This window comes from Lactuca serriola, chromosome 7 (assembly GCF_051521515.1).
Source record: "Lactuca serriola cultivar US96UC23 chromosome 7, Lser_US96UC23_V15, whole genome shotgun sequence".
Lineage (NCBI taxonomy): Eukaryota > Viridiplantae > Streptophyta > Magnoliopsida > Asterales > Asteraceae > Lactuca > Lactuca serriola.
This window is the reverse complement of record NC_136414.1, coordinates 25,136,883-25,163,065: the sequence shown is the minus strand read 5'-3', so window position 1 is coordinate 25,163,065 and position 26,183 is coordinate 25,136,883. Positions and strand designations below refer to the sequence as shown.

General features: G+C 33.9%; 1 protein-coding gene across 4 annotated transcripts in view; it reads left to right on the top strand.

Annotated features, from left to right (window-relative positions):
- The window catches only part of LOC145061494 (receptor-like serine/threonine-protein kinase SD1-8), a 35,306-nt gene extending 10,282 nt beyond the window's left edge, over nt 1-25,024 (top strand). Inside the window, exons 1-7 of one of the 4 annotated variants that reach the window (XM_079008979.1) lie at nt 15,532-16,938; nt 20,908-20,964; nt 22,803-22,996; nt 23,628-23,838; nt 23,933-24,170; nt 24,295-24,445; nt 24,550-25,024. In XM_079008979.1, coding sequence (XP_078865105.1) covers nt 15,654-16,938; nt 20,908-20,964; nt 22,803-22,996; nt 23,628-23,838; nt 23,933-24,170; nt 24,295-24,445; nt 24,550-24,858 — 2,445 coding nt within the window. In that variant the 5' untranslated portion in view covers nt 15,532-15,653 and the 3' untranslated portion in view covers nt 24,859-25,024. Of the gene's footprint in view, nt 1-15,531; nt 16,939-20,907; nt 21,079-22,802; nt 22,997-23,627; nt 23,839-23,932; nt 24,171-24,294; nt 24,446-24,549 lie in introns of those variants that run through there. The other 3 variants (XM_079008976.1, XM_079008980.1, XM_079008977.1) reach the window with 3 other exon arrangements.
- Nucleotides 25,025-26,183: the final 1,159 nt, after the last annotated feature.

The following is a 26,183-nucleotide window of genomic DNA, read 5'->3' as shown; positions in this document are numbered from 1 at the left end:
AGACAATAACTTTTTAGATGTATAAGCACCAAAGAGCTTCTATCCCTCCTTCAAGTTGAAATCAAGGGTTCAAGTCGTCTGGGACATATATATATATATATATATATATATATATATATAGGGTTGTCTCCACGAATTTACATTTTTTATACCAAACTAGAGGAAGGTCCGGCACTGCTTTGGATGGGTCTGGTCAAGGTTTATTTTGATTCAACGATGTAAGATAAAAGAGACAAGTAGTTTTTTTTTGTAATATTTGCAATATATAATGATGCCTCTTTATAGATTTGACAATATAACAAACATTAAAAAGTCACATAATAGCAATGTACTTTGCTTTTTGGTTTTGAAAAAAAAAAAGTAAAATAAGAAACCGTATTCCCCAATAACATATGTACAATTCTCGTTGTTAATGCCTTCAAGACCAACTTGATACCATGTACCTTTCCTAGATTATTTTTTCAATTTTTTGAAAGCTAAAAAAGTTATTCTCTAGTAACTTGCTCCAATTTAGAATTGAAAAGAGGCATATTGAGAAAGATGTCCTTCAACACATACTAACAAAGAGAGGAGTTAGAAGATGAACATAAAAAAGACTAAAATACACATGATGAAAGTGATGAGATGTAAATTTTCTTTTAAGAGTGACATCAAGGTTCGTGTTGATTGGGATACATAATCATTGCATGCACCCAGTGTATACCATAAACTTTCACAAAACTGCCTGTCAAAATAATAAAATTTATAAAATAATATAAAAAGGATAAATCCTTTTAAAATGAGGTATATAACAAATATTGAAGATAGATGACACTTTCTTGTTGTGTGGAATCTTAACAAAGTGACAATCAATGCCACGTTTGGGGTGTAAACTGCCAATTCCTGTAAAACCATGTTGATATCAATTGTTAATTTTACCCTTTAAAGTTAAAACTAAATAATAACATGACATGCAAGAAATAAATAAACATGATAACTTATAGTTAGAGGCGAATCCTTTAATGGAAGATCGGTAACACCTTGAGTTAATCCTGAATGGATGGAAATGGAAAATATAATGAAAATCCATCGGGGCAAGATTCCCTAGCTTTGATTATTGCACAGTTCTATCTCTGGCCTCTCATGTCACACATATCACCACTTAGAAATTAGAGAGAAGGATTGAGAGAGGAATGTGATGATAGTGACTGAAAGGTGAAAGGCATTTAACATGCTATGTTGTTGGTGGGTTGCTCCTTCAAATGCGGCTGTTGGAGCAGGTTTTCATACTGGATTCTAAGGTTGGTCCTAATAGTTTGCTGTTGTTTGATAAGATTTTGAAATGAAGCAACCATATAGATTTTGAAATGAAGCAACCATATATTTCTTGATTGGGTCTTCCATCTCTTTGGGTTCCATTAGAGTTAGCCTTTGTTGATTTTTGGCGTTAGAGGTTGTGAGTTTGTATGGTGAAATAGAGTTCTTAAGTATTGTACATTTTGGGTAGTCAAACATGCAAGTTGTATTGGAAGTAGAAGTGATTATTGTTAATAGGCTTTTGTTAGTGGTGTGTTGATAAGAAATACACTCATTATCTCTTTTTGATAATATCAACTTACGGTTCCTATTTAAACCTACAAAAGACGAAATAGAACTTCATTAAGCACCATTAAAATGCAAATCCATTAAGCACCATTTTTTCAAGCTCTCAACATAAAGTAATGGACAATAAAATTCCAAATATTAAAAGTAATCACATACTCGATTTATGTAAATCTTTATTATTCTTTTTCTAAATTTCCAATTAAATAAAAATCAAAGTAGGATGCTATATATGTAAATAAATTGGAGGGCATTGTTATGGCAGGCTACTTTCATTTCTGTATATATCATTTTATTTTGAAGAATCTGACCAGTTATAGTACTTTGATCCAAATACAATGTAAGTTCATTGTTATAACTGGTAATTTAACTAAGTAATTTAAAAAAAATGAAAGTAGGATGCTATCACTGAAATATCTTATTAGACCACCTCTATTAGAAAACACACAGTAGCTACCATGAAAATATTTTCGGCGATTGTCTACCGAAAAACGTGCACGCCAAGAGCATTAGCTATCATTTTTTCTATTACCTGCTGAATTAGTGATATAAAATAAGGTAAATAAAGGAAGAAAAAAAGTGAAAATATTTATGGATCTTTATCCTGTTAGTATGGACAACTGCAACATGATCATTGCATGTTATGCAAGCTAATAGTCATATCTACATATAAAAAGAAATTCATGGTGAAATCATTTTTTTCTAAAAATTAACCTGATACAAGATATAAATTTTATGAGTTCTAATATAAAAAGTATATAAATTGATTATAGAACATTTCTTCTTAAAAAATGAATAGTGCGGCCTCTAGTGGTAGTGTATGTTGTTGGTATCATGTGCAAGTTCAAAAAAATATTTGAAATTTTTTATGAACTTTTCTATGACTAAGGTCACTGGCCGATAGAGATAAAAATAAACCTATTTTGATGTAAATAAATTAGTATTAAAATATGCATTAAATGAAAGTTAAAGACTGATTTTTTAATATAACATGTTTTTTAATTAAATATCTGATATGTCCAATAATGCCAATATATAGATCTTTTTTTACTTTATTAACAATTTGTGGTTACTTATTATGATTACCTATATGTAAGATTAATTATTTTGGTCAAAATATACCATGGAGAACATTTATTACCAAAACAGGACTTATAACCTTTTCTGCATTTTCAGGTTTTGTAATTTCCTTCAAAATTTTATATAAATACCATTAGCTACAGGTTCAATCTTAAACCTAAAAGTAAACCCCATAAAGTAAAAACAACACATATAGGGAATAACCCTTTTTTGCCTCAAATTATAGTGGATCTCATAATCCATTTGTTTTTCTGCTTCTTTAAGATAAAGCAAGTGTGTTACCATACTTTTTATACCCCCTACCACCACCACCAAGAGATATTATGTATCATATTTCCAACTCAGCAAGAGGAAGACTCAACAACTCTTGATGGCTATTTTGTTTCCAATTGCTAATGTTGTGTCAAAATTGATCTTTTGAACATTGTTAACATCACTAAAGTTTCCCTTTTCCATTGTACAGTGTATCACCACTAAATGGAATGGTATGGAACATTAATTGTACCAAGATTATCCTATGAAAAAAAAATAGTCTTGATTAATATATGTTAAAAGGGAATTAAGATTGTTGTAATAAGTAACATACAATTATCATTAAAGTAGTTTCAATAGCATCCTTGATATAACCAAAGGTCCTCTGGGATTCATCACCATCCACCACCTTGAAATTTTCATGCCTATGAAGATTCTATTCACCAAATTAACTACTAATTAAGTTCAGATAACGATTTGTTTAATTAATTAATTAGCTAATATTAATAATATACTTAAAACATGCATTACTAATGCTATAAAAACCCTAGAACATCTTCACCAGGACCATCAATCCCTGGAATAAAATCCATCTTAGAGACAGTCCAATTGAAATTTCTAATAATGATGAATTGCAGACCATTTCCAGCACCCTCAGCTGCAATGAAAAAAAAAGTGATGAGAAGAGTATTCAAATGTGAATTTAATCAGTAAATGAGTAATAACAAAAGAATGTGTTTATACCTTAGATTAGCCTCTCAATATGTTTTTTACACATGCATTAGACTACATATGCTTTCAATTGGGCTAAAAATACAAGTCATGCATCTTCTTAAGGATATAGTAAGCAGAATCCTATAAATTGCTATAATCTAACAAAAAAGACCTAAGCACCAACAATATTTAACCTAAAAGATAAATATTAGATTGTTGATTCCTGAAACATGGAATTGGTTCAAATTATCAAACATTAGAAAGAGTAGAAGAGTTTATTATGTAGAGAATGAAACAACTATTAATACGACTTAGCCAAGAAGACCAAGTTTGATTTCCTATGAAGGAGATATGTTCCTTACCTTTACACTTGTAAAAATAGTTGCTACTGATATCTCCAATCACCTATGAGTTATCTAAACACACTCGTACTCGACGCTTCATGTGGAAAATCTTACCACTGACGGCTTTAGCAAAGTCTTCAACATCCGACTCATGGCGGACACGTCGACATTTTTAAGAAAACATAAATCTACAACAACAACAATGTAACACCCATAAAAAATCACAAGAAATTTTAAACTTTTAAAACCAACCCAAATTCATAAATTGTTTACTATCATAGTTTTCAAAACATTTTCAAACATCTGAGTCTCCCAAAATCATAATTCATAAGCAAGAGGATGTGTACTATCACGCATTCGCCTTCCCGTGGTCATCTGAAGTACCTTAAACATAACCCAAAACCGTAAGCCAACGCTTAGTGAGTTCCCCCAAAGTACCAACACATAAACAGATAACTTATACAATTGCAGCATGTTGGTTCCAATCAACCATCGGGTTGGATTGCCAATATACTATAGGTATAGTCAATAATTGGGTTGGAATACCCCAGGCCCAATCAACCACCGGGTTGGAATGCTAATATACAACGGGTCATGTCATCTTGGGGATGGAATACCCTCGGGCCCAATCAACCATCGGGTTGGTATGCCTCGGTCTGTTGGGTTATGCACAAAGCAGTAAAGCCTCAACCACCAACCAAATGTGTGCAAATATAACAGATAAACATATAAACAGTCTACAGACAGTCAGGCAGATCTACAAATCATTAAGCATAGCATCATCCTATATGCCAGGATACCGATCTAACATATCACTAAAGTACGATAACATACTATCACATAGTAGGATATCAAATCTAAAGGGCCGAGCTTAGTTCATTCGATCCGCAAGTACAGTGAGGAAAACTCACTTCACAGACCGGACAAAAGCTGATGAGATCTCGACTTAAAATCTAATCTCTAACCGTCACCTATCCCAGCAAATGATTAATCATAATCAAAATCCCAAAATGCCCTTAGGTCAAACTTGGTCAAAGTTAACTCACACTCACGTCGTGACAGTGTACTCGGTCTGATTCCCACTCGACACGACCCAAACTAGTCAAATTTGTCAAAGAAACCACCTGAACTGGAATCACGACGTGAGCACCCTTTCTTACGTCTTGAGCTCCAAGGGTTCTAACAGAAGACGGGGATGCTACAAATCTCACTTCGTGAGATCTTACATCTTCACATCATGAGCGCTATCTCAGGCTAAGGGTCAACATTTTAAGCCCTTATTCCATTAATTTCTTCAAGTGTACTTCATCCAAAAGTTAAAGGGGGCCCCTAAAGTCCATAAAAATATTTACTTTATGGCCATGCATGCACCGAACGTGATCATCCACTTTCTAGGTCAAAAATGGAAGAAATAAGCTTCAAACCAACTTCCAGATCTGAATAATATTATGCTCTAAGGACTCTTATAATCCATAAAGTTGCCAAATTTATGGATTTACTCCACTCAAGCATGTAATAACATCAATAAGATGGACAAAACTCAATATCTATCCATGATAAGCAATAAAGTTTGAGCCTTTGATACTTACAAGGGTCCAAAAGCAGGAAAAGATGGTGATTATGATGATACTTTGCCCATACCACCACTAGAGCACTTCCTTCTTCTTTTCTTCTTCTTCAAGCTATAAATGCACCCAAATGACAAAGGATCTTATAGAGGAGTGAGATTAGGGTTTTTGGAGGTTTAGAGAGTTAGAAAGGCTGAGGGTGAGCAACCCTAGCCCTCTCATTCCTTTAAATACCAAAAACTTAGGGTTTTGGTCATCAGCCGCCCTCACGGCGTGAGCACTAGACTATTCACACCGTGAACCTTAAAATGATGCATAGGTCCAAATCACTCCTCACAACATGAGAAGGCATTCCTCACGTCGTGAGAAGGGATAATATTGAAACTTTTGACTTCACAATATTAAAGATAATGTGCACCTGATCCGAGTTTTACAATTCTCCCCCACTTGAATCAGACATCGTCCTCAAAGTCAACTGATGCGAACAACTCCGGGTAATGATTCCGCATCTCTAACTTAGGCTCCCAGGTCCATTTGGAACCCCTCCGATGTTACCACTAAACCTTTACCAAAGGTATCTCCTTGTTGCGCAAGACTTTCATCTTCCTTTCCAGGATAGCTACTAGTCTCTCAACGTAGTTCAGGTGCTCATCGACCTGAATATCATCCAACGGTGCCACTACCTCGCTGTCCAACACACACTTCCGCAACTGAGAGACATGGACAGTGTTGTGGATCTGGTTGAGCTCGCTTAGAAAATTCAACCTGTAAGTTACGTTTCCAACCCTGGAAATCACCCGAAAAGGTCCAATAAACCGAGGACCCAATTTCCCCCTCTTCCTGAAGCATATCACACCCTTCCAAGGTGTGACTTTCGGTCGACATAGCTCTTCTACCGACTCTGAGCAGTATGCAGTCTCTGCTTGATCAACTGGATAAGCTCCTTGGTCTGAAGTACTACTTCAGTCCTTCCCATGACCCTATGACCAACCTTTCCCCAACAAACTGGGGTACGACACCTTTGTCCATATAAGACCTCAAATAGCGGAGCACCAATGCTGGAGTGATAACTGTTGTTGTAGGAGAACTCCGCTAGAGGTAGGAAGGAATCCCAATTCCTACCAAAATCAATAACACAAGACCACAACATATCCTTGAGGGTCTGTATAGTCCTCTCACTCTTACTGTCAGTCTGCGGATGAGATGCAGTGTTGAAATGCAACCTCATGCCCAGCTCCTCGCGAAATTTATGCCAGAGAAGGGAAGTGAACCGAACATCTCGTTCGAAAACAATAGAGACCAGAACCACATGACCAGCAATAATCTCCTAGACATACACATCGACCAACTTTTCAACGGAAGAGCTCTCCTGGATGGCCAAAAAGTGGGCAATCTTGGTCAATCAATCCATGATGAACTATGTAGTATCAAAACCGTTGGTCGTCTTCGGCAATTTGGTGATAAAATCCATAGTGATATGTTCCTATTTCCACACGAGAACCTCCAGAGGTTGCAGATTTCCATGCATCCTCTGATGCTTGACCTTGACCATCCTGCAGGTTAAGCACCTCTCGACATACCAAGCTATATCCCTCTTAATAGATAGACACAAGTACCTAAATGTCAAATCCCTATACATCTTGGTGGATCCCAGGTGTATAGAAAAACAAGACTTATGAGCCTCCTCTAACACAATCTGCCTGATCCCGCTTGAAACTGGAACCCAAGCCCGACCACACCGGGTCAATAACCCTCGACTATCCATGACAAATCTGTCAGTCTCACCCGTGATTATTTCCTGTTTCCATTTCTCTTTCCGAACTCCCTCCGCCTGAGCCTCTCTGATCAATCCCAAAAGAAAAGAATCAACGGATATCCTCATACAAATCTTCTCGACCGAAGACCCAGCCGACTTGCGGCTCAAAGAATCTGCTACCAAATTCGCTTTACCCAAATGGTATAGGATCTTGTAGTCATAATCCTTGACCACGTCCAACCACCTGTGCTGCCTTATGTTCAGGTTTGTATGATCCATAAAATATCTCAAACTCTTGTAATCTGTGTAGACAGTACAACGGACCCATATAGATAATGTCTCCAAATGTTGAGGGTGAAAACCACTTCCCCCAACTCCAGGTTATGCGTGGGATAACGCCTCTCATGCGGCTTCAGCTGCCACGAAGCATAAGCAATCACATGTCCTCTATGCATAAAGATTGCCCCCAAACCAGTGTTAGAGGTATCAATGAATGCCACAAAATCCTTGACTCCCTCTGAGAGGGTCAATATCGGGGCCTCACATAACCTCTGCCGAAGAGTCTCAAATGTCGAATGTTGCTCAGGGCCCTATTGGAAATCCACCCCCCTTCCGTGTCAGACGAGTAAGGGGTACTGTAATCTTGGAGAATCCTGAATAAATCTATGATAGTACCCTACAAAACCCAAGAAACTCTTCATCTCTGAGGGAGATTTCGGAGCCTCCAACTGCATTATAGCCTCGATCTTGGCCGGATCAACCCAAATCCCATCCTGGTTAACGAGGTCGCCAAGAAATTGGACCTCTCTTAACCAAAACTCACACTTCGAGAACTTGGCATAAAGTCGTTGCCGCCTCAAAACCCCCCAAAAGCCCTCAAAGTTGCTCCTCATGCAACTCTCTGGTCTTGGAATACACCAAAATATCATCAATAAATACAATGACATCGGCCTGCATACCCAATTCATTAAATCCATGAATAAAGCAGGTGCATTGGTGAGCCCAAATAGCATCACCACGAACTCATAAATGCCCATAACAAGTCTGTAACACGGTCTTCTCCACGTCCTCCACTCTCACTCTCTCCTGATGATACCCAGACCTCATATCTATCTTAGAGAACCAAGATGCACCTTGCAACTGATCAAAGAGGTCATTAATCTGCAGAAGGGGATATGTAACGCCCGTAGATCCGGGCTAGTCAATTTAGAGATAATAGGGGTCGGAAATGACTTTTCGACAAAAGATTATTTAGAATAAATAATCGTAACCAAGTTTTATAATATGTCTCAAGGGTTCCTTACATATAAAGAACGCCGAAATCCGAGTTATAACGAAGAGGTTATGGCCCGTCGAAGTTTTACGGTAAAACCGACACGACACTGGGAGACGTAAATAGTGAATTTTTGATAAAGGACTTTTTAGCCTTATCGTTCCAAATAAAAGTTGTAGTATATGTTAAACCGAGAAGATACAAAAAAAAAACGCCCAAATCTGACTTCGTATGAGGAAGTTATGAACTTTCTAAGATTTGGCATAATAGTGCAGTGTCCGAAACTCGAATTTTAGTTCGAGCGGTTTTTGGCCTACGCGACCTAAATGAGAATTGAATATCTCATTAATAGGAACTCAACGGTAAAAATACGGACGAAAACAGAGTCTGTATGTAGAAGTTATGAATTTTACGTGGACATTTAACAGTATAATCTCCTCGTACTGTTAAATTTAAGATTGGTTGAGAATTAGCCGATGGAGTCAAAATGAAAGTTGTAGATCTTATTTTTACCTACATGTGGATATAAAGAATGTCAAAAACGGAGGTTGTATGTGAAATTTACGGATTTTAGAAGTTGGAAGTGTGCTGTGCGAAAATAGGTGATGTGGCACAATCTTGGTCATTGCTTTCTCCCCAAGTCTTGCTACTAGATGGTGACATGTGGCACAATCTTGGCCATTGCTTTCTTCTTTTTACACTCTCTCTAGCCCCGAAACCCCCCGAAAAGCCTAGGGAACCTCCCTAGCACGAGGCGGAAGCCCCAGAGTGCTCGACGACTCCGAGAGGAAGAGCATTTCGGCTCGGGAATGCTACTCCAAGCAAAGCCCGGTTTTCTATAAAACCCGTTGTTTCTTCGAAGGAAATTATTTTTAAGAAGCGAAGCGCTGTCTGAGTTCGGAATCACCACCTTTTCAAGTGAGTGCATAGTCCCTTTCATGAACATGATTTTAATACAAGTATTAATTAAAGTATTAAATATATGTTAAAGAGTTAAATATTTGTTGAAGATGTGTGAGTGCATAGTCCCTTTCATAAACATGATTTTAATAAAAGTATTAATTAAAGCATTAAATATATGTTAAAGAGTTAAATATTTGTTGAAGATGTGTGAGTACATAGTCCCTTTCATGAGCATGATTTTAATACAAGTATTAATTAAAGTATTAAATACATGTTAAAGAGTTAAATATTTGTTGGAGATGTGTGAGTGCATAGTCCCTTTCATGAACATGATTTTAATACAAGTATCGATTGAAGTATTAAATATATGTTTATGTGCGAATTATTTGATGTTGCATGAGATACTTGTTAAAGAACATACCTGATTATATATGCTGATTTAGAATAAAGAGTAAACCTAAATTAATTATGAGGAATATTGGGTAGTGTTTTCTTACGAGTACGAGTGAATTATACTCAGAGAATAAAACCTTAGTATATGTCATTGATCCGGGAGCATGGATTAGACATAGTCATTGTCCCTAGTCCGAGAGTATGGATTAGGCATAATCATTCATCATTAATCCGAGAGTATGGATTAGTCATTCGTCCCTAGTCCGAGAGTATGGATTAGGTAAAGTCGTTTATTTCTGATCCGGGAGTATGGATTAGGTAAAACGGCTAATCTTAGGTCCGAGAGTATGGATAGTCTCGTTGTGAGGATCGACAGGGTGGGATAAGAGTTGTTTATATATATATATATATATATATATATATATATATATATATATATATATATATATATATATATGGTGAAATTGTATATTTTGTGAGTTTTAAACTATATATATATATATATATATATATATATATATATATATATATATATATATATATATATATATATATATGGTATAACATTGTGGGATTGAAATCCCTATGTACTCACCAGGTTTCCCAACCTGACCCACTCAGTTTATTTATATCACAGGTGCTGATATGAAGTCACATTACACTGAGAGATTAAGGAGATATAAATCACTAGTGATAATGAATGTAAGTTCTGTTTATGCTTATGTTTCTGTATTGACGATGACATCCCAAATGTTTAAAAATGAATAAAAATACTTTTCTTTGGAAGTGCTTTGATAACGTATTTATCATGTTTTACTGGGAACAAATTCCGCAACATTTTTTATTAAAAGAGGTACTCTGATTTTTATAAAGTATAAACAAAATCGGTCTTTTCTGGCCGTGAAAATGGGGATGTCACAGTTGGTATCAGAGCATTAGTTTAAGCAAACTAGGAATATGGATTTATTTCTAGACTTAAACTTAGAATGCTAAGCGATGACTGTGAGGTGTGAGCACTAGCTTATTTTAGGAATTGTGCCTAAAATGCTTTTATGTGTTAAATGCTTATGCCTGATATGCTGTTATTTGTTCGGATCTATGGTTTATTGCCGACCGGATCTGAAAACCTTATGTGTTTAGGATTCTAAGCGTTTAACTGCGATATTAGAACAATAGAACTAGCATATAAATGTTTCGGAGTGATAAAGATGATTTAAACGTCAATCCTAAATAAAGATCTAGATTCACCTTATTCGGTGTATAGATCAAGACGGCAAGGACCCGTATCGGAAACGTGAATGCAAATGGGAACCGAGATCAGCCCCCAGTGATTGAGCAAATACTTGTTGTAGTAGCCACTCCTGAGCCAATCACAATGGACGATGTTCAAGCGTTGATACAAATGATGTTGGATCGTCAAATGGAGGAAACAAGGCGATGCCTATCGAACAGCCCGAACTGAATGATGGGCAGTCAGAGAAAGGGAACTACAGTGGGACCGCTGGTCAAGCCGATGCACCGGTGATTAGAAGGATTAATCAAGATGACAGAGTCGAGAGGAATGGATGCAAGTAAAAAGATTTTCTGACTTGCAAGCCATCGACTTTCACTGGAAAGGAATATCCGATCGGAGTTATGGATTGGATCTCGGAGATGGAGTTGGCCTTCATGACGTGTGGTTGCAGAGGCAAATTACAGACCATGTTTGTAGTACGACAGTTCCGAGGAGGTGTTGTTCGTTGGTGGAACACCCTGGGGAAGACTTTACGCCCCAATGATCCCCTGCAACTGACATGGGAAGAGTTTTTGGTGCAATTCAAACGTAAGTACTGTTCAGCCAAAAACCTGCTCGAGCTGGAGAACCAATTCCTAACCTTGAAGAAAGGAAGCATGGCCATCGATGAATACACCAACAACTTCACGGACAAGATGGAGTTTGCTTTGCGCCTTGTCCCGGACGAGCTAACAAAAATTGACAAGTACGCAAAGGGACTTCCATGGGAGTATGCGGTGCTAGTACGTCAGGCACCTACTCTGGAGGCAGCTATCTGGGCTGCCAAGTCTGTTGAAGATATGATCAAGGGAAGAGTCGCCAGCAAGATGGAGGTTGGCGAGAAGAGAATGTTTGAAGGATCCTCAAGGTCCGACAAGAAGAGAAAATTCTCGAAGTCTGGTTCAAAGAAGTTCGAAGAAGGAACGCAATGGTGTGACAAGTGCAGAAAGAAGCACATTGGGAAATTCTCTAAAGAGATGACCTGCTTTAAATGCGGGAAGACTGGTCATTACGCTAGTGAATGCATAACCAAGAGAGAAGTCTGCTTTAAGTGTGGTGAAGAGGGACACTTCAAGCAAGACTGCCCAAGGAAAGAAGAAGCTACAAAGCCGAATATGCCTCCAAAACCAAAGGCAAGAGCATTTCAGATGATCCTTGACGAAGCAGATGATAACGCGAGGAATCAAGGATCAGGACTTCATATCCGAAGATCGAGTTATGCAGTAGCCATAATATCGTATGATGTAGCCTATTAGAGGCACCAAGGTGTTGGTGTTTGGATTGTTATCCTACTTTATTGCTAGTGTGATCTGTTAGATCGGTATCCTGGTAGGTAGATAGGATGTTCTATGTGGTTATGATCAATTAGATCGGTATCCTGGTAGATAGGATGTTGTTATTCTTAGTGATTTGTAGATCAGTTTGTCTGCCTATAGAATTGTATGTGATTATCTGATATATGTGCACATGAGTGATTGATAGTTGAGGCTTATCTGCTTTGTGCGAGAGCCAATAGACCAGGGCATTCCAACATGATGGTTGTGGGCCAACAATATTCTATCCCGAGGATGATTGGACTCGTAGTATGTGGGCATTCCAACACGATGGTTGTGGGTCGAGGGTATACCATCCCGAGGATGATGGGACCCATAGTATGTTGGCATTCCAACCCGATGGTTGAGGTCCTGGGCATTCCAACCCGATGGTTGATTGTGCCCATAATATGTTGTTATTATATGTGTGTTACTTGTTGTGTGGGTATTTTGGGGGACCTCACTAAGCTTTGGGCTTACAGTTTTGGATTTTGTTTCAGGTACTTCAGATGATCGCAGGATGGTGAATGCGTGATCGTGCACCTCCTCATATTTTATGATTTTGATTTCTGGGATACTCTGATATGAAACTATTTTGAAAACATTTTGTAATAAATAATGGTTTTTTGAATGCTTGAAAAAGTTTTAAATTGGCTTGAATTTTATGGGATTTACAAGTCAACCATCGGGTTGGAATACCCCAGCCCAATCAACCATTGGGTTGGAATGCCAATATACAACGGGTCCTATCATCCTCGGGATGGAATAACCTCAGGCCCAATCAATCATTAGGTTGGTATGCCCCGAACTGTTGGCTTACGCACCAAGCAGTAAAGCCTCAACCACCAACCAAATATGTGCACATATAACAGATAAAAATATAAACAGTCTACAAACAGTCAATCAGATCTACAAATCACTAAGCATAGCATCATCATATATACTAGGATACCAAAAAACCGTTAGCTCAAACTTGGTCAAAGTCAAAGTCAACTCATCTTACGTCTGATGGGCTTTAGGAAAAACATACAATCCTATGTGTGCATGCAACCATAATTGAAGATCTACGTTTTCTCTAATTGAACATATAATAATGAACAACAAAGTATAAACCCTAGATCTATAGATAGTAATCAAAATTCATATAATAAGGCTATGATTCATACCTTTAATATTGTTATTGTAAACAATCTTGAATCCTTGCTTGAAAGACCTTTGGTAGCAAGCGCAACAAGTGTTGCGCCTCTAATGATTCACAAACAAACTCAAACAACCAAGGAAAACTATAGAGAGAGAGAGAGAGAGAGTAATAAAAGATAAATTCCAGCCATTAGGCTCTTAGAGGAGTCATAGGTGAAATTTAACCCTAATGAGGGTTTATATAGGTGTTAGGAAGGTATTGGATAAGACAGGTGTATCCAAGATAAACCTAATCCCTTAAATTCCTCCTTAACACATCCAAGGCACCCATAGAGCCCAAGAAACCCTAGAGACACTCTAGAGTTCATTCCCCCTACTTTAGGGATGTTCTAGAATTGCCCAATGCTCAACTATTGAACATTGTCACATTTAGTCCCTACAGTTTTAATTAATTCATTTAATCCCAAAATTAATTCCAAATTAATTTATGATTAAATATTAATTGAATAATATGATTTCTAATTAATATATTATTTCCATAATACACAAATAAATCATTTATTTTGATTTCTAATTAATTTATTAACCAAGTAATAAATTAATAAATCATTCTTCTCTTTCTAACATTCATCGTATTCAATTGCCAAGTTGAAGGCAACCCAAAAGGACTGTACTATTATGAATTCAAGTATATACCAATTATATTTATGGGCTTAGACACCTAATCCAACAACGTCTTGGCCAGGCATTGGTCACGTCGTGATAGTGTACCCGGTCTAATTCCCACTCGACTCGACCCAAACTAGTCAACTCGGTCAAAGAAACCACCTGAACTGGAATCACGACGTGAGCACCCAATCTCACGTCGTGAGCTCCAAGGGTTCTAACATAAGACGAGGATGCTTTGAATCTCACGTCGTGAGATTTTACATCTTCACGTCGTGAGCGCTGTCTGAGGCTAAGGTTCAACATTTTAAGTCCTTATTCCATTAATTCTTAGAGTCCACTTCATCTAGAAGTTAAAGCAGACCCATAAGATCCATAAAAATGTTTCCTTTATGGCCATGCATACACCAAACATGATCATCCAATTTCTAGGTCAATAAAGGAAGAAATGAGCTTCAGTCTTTCATGCATGCCTCAAATCCATACCAACTTCCAGATTTGAACAATATTATGCTCTAGGGACTTTTAGAATCCATAAAGTTGCCAACTTTATGGATTTACTCCACTCAAGCATGCAATAACATCAATAAGATGGACAAAACTCAAGATCTATCCATGATAAGCAATAAAGTTTAAGCATTTGATACTTACAAGGGTCCAAAAGCAGGAAAAGATGGTGATGATGATGATACTTTACCCACGCCACCACTAGAGCGCTTCTTTCTTCTTCTTCTTCAAGCTAGAAATGCACCCAAATGACAAAGGATCTTAGGGAGGAGTGAGATTAGGGTTGAGGTGATTTCATATTCAGGTATTAACAATGAGTTGTATCTAATGGAAAATCGTTATCGGGCTTGCAATTTTCATAGTTTGATGGATTATTTTGATTGGGACCCATGGTTTTCGAATTTTAAAACAAGACAAATATGTATATGTAAATAGAGGAAGTGAATAATGGTATGAAAAATAAATTGGTATGTAGTGTTATTTATAGGTCAAAGTTTATTTTAAAAAAAAAATAACCAAAACTAGTTGGTCAACTGCTAGTCTTCCGAATCAAACAACCATCATATTCGTTGCCAGCAGACCACGACTCTCTTCCGGTTGGTCTAACGTCTTGGTCAATAGGCATCATTAATAACGAATCTACCATGGAATTTCCATGACATCTAGGTCAATAGGCATCTATCATTTTCTTTAAACGTCAAATAATATGACTTGAAGAATTGAAAAGTATACACCCTGTTAATATTTGAAAGACATGTTCCACCATTTCCACTAATTAGAACCACGAATTCTTTAAAGATAAGAATAACATAAAATTTCTAATACCCAAACTAACAAGCATAAAAATAAAAAATTATGTTAGTGATTCGTGATTGTAACTGAAAGTTAGAATGAAAACCCTCCATAGCCATTGCAGCACCTTCATGTTCGTATTCTCTCTCTTCTTCTACCCTTTTCTCTCTCTAGCTGTTGACACCATAACACCCACACAACCCCTCACCATCAGCCAAACTCTAGTCTCTAATGGTGAAGTTTTCGAGTTGGGGTTCTTCAATCCAGGCAACAATAATTTGTATATAGGAATTTGGTACAAGCAAATTCAGCAGAAAACATATGTTTGGGTAGCTAATAGAGACACCCCCATTACTTCATCCTCCGGGAACCTAACCATCATCAGCAACGGCAACATGGTGCTTGTAAATCAAACCGGAACTGTGGTCTGGTCGACAAATCAACCTACACAGGTGGTGAAGACGGTGGGGCAGCTTTTGGACAACGGTAACTTTGTGCTTCGTCCGGAAAACGATGAGAATCCAGAGAATTATATCTGGCAAAGCTTTGATTATCCGACTGATACTCTATTACCGGAGATGAAACTCGGGTGGGACAGGAAGTCTGGAATTCATCGGTTTTTGCGGTCGTGGAAGACGAATATCGTTCCATCCACCGGTGATTATTCTTTTAAACTGGATATCGCTGGGTTCCCGGAGCTTGTAACGATGAACGACGAAACCATAATTTGGCGCTCTGGGCCGTGGAATGGGTTAAGGTTTAGCGGCACACCGCAGATGGTGGGGTTGAATATAATGAAGTTTGAATTACAGGATAATTCCGATGAGATTACTTATTCTTTTGAAATGCTGGATAGTTCTATTTATTCGCGATTCGTTGTAAATTCTTCTGGTATTACTCAAAGATTGGTTTGGGCCGAAACAACAAAAACCTGGAACACCTTCTGGTATTTCCCCGGTGATTTCTGCGATCATTTTGGTGAATGTGGTCCGTTCGGCGTTTGTGATACATCGACTGCACCGTTCTGCAATTGTATGACCGGATTCCGGCCTAAGAACAAACACGCATGGCATCTACGAGATGGAAAGGACGGGTGTGTTCGGAGCTCCGTAATGGACTGTGGGTCGGATGGGTTTCTGCAATTGAAGAACATGAAATTGCCGGAGAGTTCAAACGCGTTTGTAGATCAGACGATTAATTTGAGCGAGTGTGGTGCAATTTGCAAGAAGAATTGTTCCTGTGCTGCGTATGCTAGTATGAATATCACTGAAGGCGGGTCGGGTTGTGTGATTTGGGTAGGGGATCTTATGGATATTAGGCACTATGCTGATTCTGAAAATCGAGGGCAAGATCTTTACGTTAGAGCTGCAGCGTCTGATTTAGGTATGTTTCTAACGTAGTTTTGTTTTGTTGGATGCCGGGACATTTAAAACCGGAGAGGGTTTTGGGTTTTAATAATAACCTTATCCGAATTTGGGGTATTTCAAGTACGGGTCTCTTGGGTCCAGGTAATAGGGTCGGAACCGGATACACCGGGAATCATAATTTTGAAATTGAATCATGTGTTTTTAACCTTTAGTCTTTTGGTAACATCACGAAGTATAAGATTAGTTACATAAAAACAGCATTGCTAACCCATATTAGTAGGAGATAGACATAGGGAAATAAATTATTACATATACCAATAGTTTTTAACTCTCATGAAAAGAAATGTAATATTTAAGTTTCATAAGAATTTACATAGACGTTGCGGGTAAACGAGAAACAAGTTGTATCACAACTCCTTTTTGGATAACAAAACTAATTCTTTTAAAAACATCTATAGATCTTGGAGTCATAACATTACTATGTATGACTCGTTGGACTCTATTGAGTAGCTCCATAACTTCTGGCGCAAGAAAACCAAAAATATCAAATTCAAAGGATATAAACGTATGTTGATTTTTCATGCACGCTTTCTCATTTTTGCCGCAGTTTATTCATATATCCCTAACACATTAAGATATTGTATCAAAATGATTGTTAAGGGCATATATCCCTAACATATCAAGATATTGTATCAAAATGATTGTTAAGGGTAGAGACTATTTACATTTATTTATTGTTTTTCCTATTTAAGTTGATACAACCATATAAAAAGCTGATTTGATTTAAAAATAATATATTTTTTATTTTTATTTATTATTATATTAAAAGTAAAAAAATAAATATAATAAATATTATATATTATTTAATATTTAAAAATAAATATCTTAATTAAATTATAATAAAAAAAAAGATAGTAAAATTAATTTGATATAAATATTTGGTATTCTCCCTAATAAATAAAAATAATTTTTGCCACATGTCATTCTCTTATTCATTATGACACATGTCATTTTATCATAATTTTAGGATATTTATTTCCGACTTGTCATTTACTTTATTTTTTATTTTTCAATATATCATTAATTTAGTTTCCATAAATTAAACATACCATAATGATTATATTAATTTCAAATTTCAAACATCAATTTCAATTTTAAATAAATTTATAGTTTAAACCTTTGTATTTAATATTTTGTTATCATTAATACGTTTAATACATGTGTCTGATAACTAAACACATAATTTTAATTTTTTTTGCATGTTTTTTTTTCATAATTTTTACTTATTTCAAATTTCATATTCAAATAAATTTCTCGTAATATTTTGTTTTAATCAACCGGTATAATATATGGATGTCACAACTAGTTTACATATAAATTAAACACCATTTTTTCTTATAAGTGTACAAATTATATAGATATTATCATTTTCACGATTTATATATATACTTTACAACAAAAATAACATGTTTATTAATATGATTATATCCATAATTAAACTCTCGATAATAACAACCCAAAGTTTTTTAATTATGGTTGAATCGGATTATAAAATCTTTAAATCGAACATAAGATCATAGGATTGTTATTAATTTTTTTTAAAGAAAATCTAATATATATATATATATATATATATATATATATATATATATATATATATATATATATATATTGGAATAACTACATAGAATACATTTTTAATTTTTTTATTGCTAAATGATGTATTATACATGTATTTTTATATATCAAACTATTTATTGTTAACAAAGTGATGAAAATGTATTTTTTATGTTTTAAAATATTTTTGATAAGGCCTTATGATTCGATTAGATCTTACGATCTTGATCTTACAGAACAAAAAATAAACATATATAATATCTCGTTCTTGACTACCTTATAACAACCTATAATGTGTTAGAAAACTAAAAAAAACTATATATATATATATATATATATATATATATATATATATATATATATAATGTTTAATAAATTATATAATTAAAACATAAGAAATATAAAATGAACATAAATTTGATTGAAATGATCATTTATTTTATATTAAATAACTTTTTAAAATTTGTTGGCTATAAAAAAATTTGTAGTTATTTATACCAAATATTTTTTTAAATATAAGATATAATTGTTTATAATATAATAAAAACAAAATCAAAAGAATAATAAAACTATATTTGAAATATAAAAAATTAAAAAAAAAAAAAAAAACGAGTGATGTTTATAGTTGACATAAAGATAATTTTTGGATTTAAATTAATAGATCTTCAGTGTAATTAAGATTTTATAATTCTTATTGATTTAAATTGTATCTCTTATTTATTTATATATATATATATATATATATATATATATATATATATATATATATATATATATATATATATATATTCTTATTGTCAAAATTTACAAGGGAAACAAAAATATATCTCGAAAAAATTAAACTAATAGGAAAAAAAACGTGTTTGGCAAAAAGTAGTTGATAGCGAGTAGCCGGTAGTTTTTGATTTTGGAGCGTTTCGTTGAAAGCTACTTAATGTAGCTTTTGATTTTGAAGTTTTTTGTTTAGACTAAAAGTTAAACACTCCCCTTGTCGAAAGAGACTTTTTCTTTTTTTACTAAGAAGCTCCGAAAAACTGCGTGCTGAACACGTCTGAAATTTAATTAAATTGTTTGGAAATGAGAAATAAAGTAAGAGAAAAATCTCCCCAACGTGGTTGGGTATAGGTCATTGCTTGCACCATACACACCATTAATATCTCTAAACATTGGGTTTGTTCTCTCACACTATCTCGCGCATGAGAGAGAGAGAGAGAGAGAGATAGATAGATGGTCCAACCACGTTGGGGTTCGTTTTTGTGGTCACCCTCATAGGTGACACGGTGTTCCTGCTAGGAGTGACCCTTAACGTCAAACCCCTATCCCTTGCCAACTTAGTGTAACACCCGACCTTTATGGTGGAGTAAGTTAATCCATTTTAGCCATCCCAACCTACATGCAACGGGACATCACATCATGATTTCTCTTCATTTATATATAACCATCTCATCTTTAAACTCTTGGAAATACATCCCTCTCAACCCATACACTTTGGTATACAATTATACATATACAACCATAAGTTACAACTAACAAATGCCTAGGCTTTAAAGGAGGGAATGGGTTCAGTAATCCGCTGAAAGCATATATTCATGTGGCACCACTAGCCAAGGATTGGTTCTCATAAAGGTACAAATGGTACTTCCCCCATCTATCTCTTCATGTCACTCGACTCCATCCACACTTAGTGCCAACTCCCTTTCCCTTCTCTTTCTGTATCTATCTCTCTCTCTCTTTATATATATATATATGTCTCTCTCTTAGTCTTTATCTCTCTTATACACATACGCAAAGACATACCTAGAAACCTTTTCTACTAAATTACTAGCCCTTAGGTTGGTAGGAGTGGAACCAACTTAACCTACTACCACATCAACATTTCTCTCTCATATGTCTTCCATCTTTCCCAACTCACAAGAGATGAAAACATCTTTCTCCACCTACTCAACATGTTCAATTAAAATTATATAAACAAATAAGGTACAAACATTTGTGAATAAAAAACATGCAACAAAAACATGAGAATATAGAGAGAAAGTAGAGAGATGGAGATATTAACGGTTTATATGACCCGATATCCTTTCTTGTAGTTGAACCAATTTTTGCTCGATGCAATCTCCGTTGAGGTGCCACAGGTACCACCATCCGGTGGCTTCTTCCCAAGGCATTCCGACCACCCTTAGGATGGAGGGAGTGCATCTCCCTCATCCTTCCCAACCCATTTTCCACCTAGGTTCCCCATCATCTTTGGTTTATCCTCTCACTTCCTTCCATTAAATTACACTTTAGGAACTTATATAATGTATTAAAGTAGTAGTTATGCTTTATTTTGCAATTATAGACATTAGTAACTATGAGTTCTTCATTGCAGATCAATCAGTAGGAGCCGGAAGTTCAAAAAATGGTTCCGGCAATGGCAACCACGTTGGTAAGATTTTCGGCATCACCATTAGTACTTGTGTGGTGCTCATATTTCTACTTATTCTCGTCTACTCGAAGAGGAAGAAAACAAGAACCTTGAAAAAATCATTGGATAGAACAGGTAATCGGGACCAACTCGTCGAGAAACTCATGAGCCTTATGTATTTTTATATAATATAACTTTTTTTTAAAATTTTTTATATTAAACTATTGATAAATATTAAATACCAAATAATTTATATATCAAGTTATTGCTAAATATTGAACAGCCTTCTTAATGAGTCGTACCTAAGCCGAACTTAGGCTCATCTACGCAAGCCTAACAAACGAGTTGTGGCTAAACTAGAACATGTTAAATCATCCATAAGCCGATGTCAAGCTTTGAAAGTTAGGCTATAATCGAGTCGAACTCGTGCTTAGTTAAACAAATATTATTCCTCCAAATATGGACTAACACTATTCATTTTAAAAAAAATAGATTTGAAGTTTTATTAGTCATTTTTAGTCCATTTTTATATATTTCTAATTTATTTTTATCTATTAGTTATAATTTAAATGTAATATTAATATTTAAAGTATCATGTTATATATTAATTTACATTAATTAATAATTATTAAAAACTTTAATATTTATGTATTAAATTAATAAAAATATTAAATACATATTAGAAATTTAAAACATTGTAATATATTTTATAAATGTGTGTAACATGTATTAGTTCTTCCAAATATGTGTAATATTTTAATAAATATATGTAATATTTATTTAAAAGTGTATTATATATATATATATATATATATATATATATATATATATATATATATAATAAATTCATAAATAATTCAAATTCATTATATACGAACAATTTATTTTATTATAACTTTATGATAACATAATTTATAAAATTATTGTAATGAAAAAGAGATAGAATATATTTATTAAAAGTTAATTAATAAAAGAGTGTGTTTGACAATTTAGGTACATTATAAAAATGAAATACACTTTTGTGGTAAAAAAAAATGAATAGAATACATTTTTGATGGTAAAAAATAAGGTAAAAATGAATAGGATTGAATAGGATTGAAAATGAAACATTCTTTATCTTATTTTTAGGTAAAAATGAAAGTTAGTTGGAAATGATATAACAAATAGTTATTTTATAATTTTTATTAAAATATGGTATATTTATGATATAAGATTCGTCCATTTTGGTTTAATAAGTGATTAACCAAAGAAGTAATTGATAACCACATTAACCCATAAACAATCTTTTTTAATAAATAAAGGTTTTTTTTGTCACTTGTCACATTTTCATTCAATTTGTCAAATATCATTTTATAGTTATTTTGATTTTTTTTTTCTATATGTTATTTTATGAGTTTTTCTATTTTATTAAATTACATTTTAATGTAATAATTGCAATAAATATAATAATAAATTGATATCAATTTCATTAATAAACTTATATTTTAATTTCTAAATTTCTAAAATGAAAGCTCATTATTTTCTTTTATTTATCATTACTTTCTTCTATTTATTTAAATTATCTGTTTAAATTTAAAAATAAAAGACATTTCCATTATAAAATTTATTATTATTTTTATTTCTCATAAATTCAAAATTCTCAAATATTTTAACATTTATATTTAACTTTTTTTAATTAACTCATGTAATACATGGGTCTCACAACTAATTTCTAATATTAGAGAAAATTTCAGCTACAAGACTAAAAACATTTGGATATATGTTTTGTTTTTAAATGAAAAGAGTTTGAATTTTTAAAATCAAAATAGTTTCTTTGGTAATTCATATGTTCTTGATATAATTGTTATGATCCAAATTAGGTCCGCAAGAAAGAACCGAAGATTTCGTTGTAAATAAAGGGGCAATTGTACCAAGTAGAAAAGATTATTACAATGAAACTACCATGGATGAACTTGAATTACCATTGTTCGATTTTAGGACACTGGCTATGGCAACAAACAACTTCTCGGATACAAATAAACTTGGACAAGGTGGGTTCGGATGTGTTTACAAGGTAAATTACTTTTATATATGAACATTTAAAATTAGTTGTTTAAAAGTATCTGATTCCAAAATCTGATCAAAAAATCTAAACATTTTAAATCATCCGAAAAATCAAATGATAATTTTCCGAAATTTTTTATACACTGACTATCTAAAATATCTGAAAATATAAATATTTTAATTCCAATTTGTTTATGTTATAATATTAGCATCTTTTATTTTGTAATTATTTGAGTATCGAGACCAAACAATTGAAGACATGTTTTTAATGGTTAATTTTCTTTATACGCTTACAATGGATAAAGGTTCAAATCGTTGGCTAGATTATGCAAAAAAGATATAATGTTGTCCAAATACTGTGTGGATGGAAGTATAGAACTAATATGTGATTATGTTGTGTTAAATATAAAGTAGTGTACATTTCTAGGTTAAAATTTCCACTATCCAATATTTTTATTTAAATTTTTAGATATCTAAATTGAATAATTAAATTTGTATCTGAAATTTTGGATATTTATAAATGAAATATGGATCTTTGGAATTTTTAATAGCATGTTTGAACACTCCTAGTTATAATATCAATACTAGATAATACAACATACAAACATAAAGAAAAAGTGAAAAAAATGTTTGTGATATAGGGTATATTAACAGAAGGCGAAGTTGTAGCAGTAAAAAGGCTCTCAAGAATTTGTGAGCAAGGTATAGAGGAACTTAAAAACGAGGTCCGATTAATCGCAAAACTCCAACATCGAAACCTTGTTCGCGTATTAGGTTGTTGCATTGAGGTTGAAGAGAAGTTGTTGATTTATGAGTTCATGGAAAACAAAAGTCTTGATATGTTTCTTTTTAGTAAGTTTCTAAGGGTATTGCGTTTTTTTTTTCCTTTTTACACCCATGTTTTTACTTGACGAAATCTAAATGCGTTCTTTGGTAATCATCATAGACAAAGAGAAAAATATGAAACTCAATTGGAAAATACGAATCGATATTATACATGGGATTGCACGAGGGCTCCTTTATCTTCATCAAGATTCAAGATTTAAAATCATTCATCGAGATATGAAAGCGAGTAATATTTTGCTTGATAAGGACATGAACCCGAAGATATCAGATTTTGGTATTGCAAGAATTTTTGGGAGAGATCAAACAGAAGCAGAAACAAAAATAGTGGTTGGAACATAGTAAGTATCATTGTACCATGTGCAAAATATAAATATTTATAAGACAAATGATATAATATGGTTTTTAGATCGTTTCAATTATTATTATTATTATCATCATCATCATCACTACAATTTCTTGTAGTGGTTATATGTCACCTGAATATGCGATGGATGGTCATTTCTCAACGAAATCTGATGTTTTTAGTTTCGGGGTTTTGATTCTGGAGATAGTGAGTGGTAAAAGAAATAGAGGTTCATCCAACACAAGTAGCCAACTTAACCTTCTTGGACAAGTAAGTACTATTAGTGACGGATTGACAACTTAGAAGGTGAATTTTAATGGGTACATGTCTTGTTAAAGTACTGTATTTGTAACAAAAACAATACGTTCTTTTAGGCATGGAAGATATGGAATGAAGACAACGCTTTAGAACTACTAGACGAATCTATTAGAGCTAATTTTTCAGAAAATGAAGTATTGAGGTGCATACAAATTGGATTATTATGTGTTCAAGAACAATCGGAAGATAGGCCTGATATGGCAAATGTGGTGTTGTTATTGAGTAGTGAAAATGTACGAATGCCACAGCCAAAACATCCTGGATTCTTTATTAGAAAAAATAACAAAGAAATTGAGTATTCGAGCAAAGATGACGATTCCAAGACCATAAATGGAATCACAATATCGATACTAGATGGTAGATAGCGAAAATAAGATAGTTGCCATGTAGTATCATATTTTCCCTTTATCTTCGATCCTTGATTTATTTTAGGATCAAAAATTTCATCATGTATCATCTTATTAGAATGTTTTCATTATCTTCATGTCTTCTTGTGAATTTCTCTTTTAATCTGAAGTTTACAAACACTTGTGAATTTCTCTTTTAATCTGAAGTTTACAAACACTTGACAGATAGATTATTATAACCAAAAAGTTTATATGTCAATCATTAAAACTCAAGTATGTCAAATGTAGAATTTGTTCAAATCTGAAACTGGTGTTTATGCTAATAGTTATTATTATTATTTTTTTCAAGATTATCGTTGTCATCTTTTTTATATCCAATTATATCTCTATCTTCAACTTCTTTCTTCTCTTCAAACTCTTCAATAACAAAAAAAAAAGAGAGCATAATTTCGAATAACGACTCATTCTTTATCCGGTTCTCCTTAAAGATTATGTTATAGTATGAGAATACCAAATCATCCATCGATTCAAAGGATAGTAAGAATGACAACATCCAACCATTATTTTTTATTTTAACCTTCAACTAAGCAGATTGCATCATGTCAAAAAAATATTGCTGATTCATAGGAACTTGATACGCATTACCGGACGAAATCCACTTTATTACATAACTTTTTTGCAACTCACAACGGGCATGTGTACGATACGACTAAGTCCAAACGTTCATTTGATCTAAATTTGCATGTCTTGAGAACTCGTCTAAACCAACTCTACACCCAAAAATGTTTACTTTGACACTTTCAGAAACCAATGAACTATCAAGATAATATCTAAAAGATGAAACAACAAACAAGCATATGCATATAATATCTAACTCCAAGTATCACATATATAATCTAAATTATCGTCTTGAAGTGTATTAACCAAATCCACACATTCTCACACCAATTGAATCTTAACAAGTGATACAAATCCAATCCCACGTATAAGTCCTAAAGCAAGAAGCAATTGTGCGCTTTCTTTCATAGTCCCCGAATCATATAACTGTACGACCAGGTTAGATAATGAATTGTACCATTCAAATATATGCATGTTTGAATATGTATATATGCATATTCAAATGTGTATTCATATTCAAATGTGCATATATATATACACATTATTATCTTTTATTATTTATTATTTGTTATCATTATTGCAATTTTTAGCTTGCAAATTAGCTATGGTACAATGGTCATGTGGTGAATTTTTTTGAAAGATCAAAGGTACGCCGAGGATAACAAGTTGATGACTACCATAGCTCTTATCGACAATTCAATGAATGTATTACCTATCAATTATTT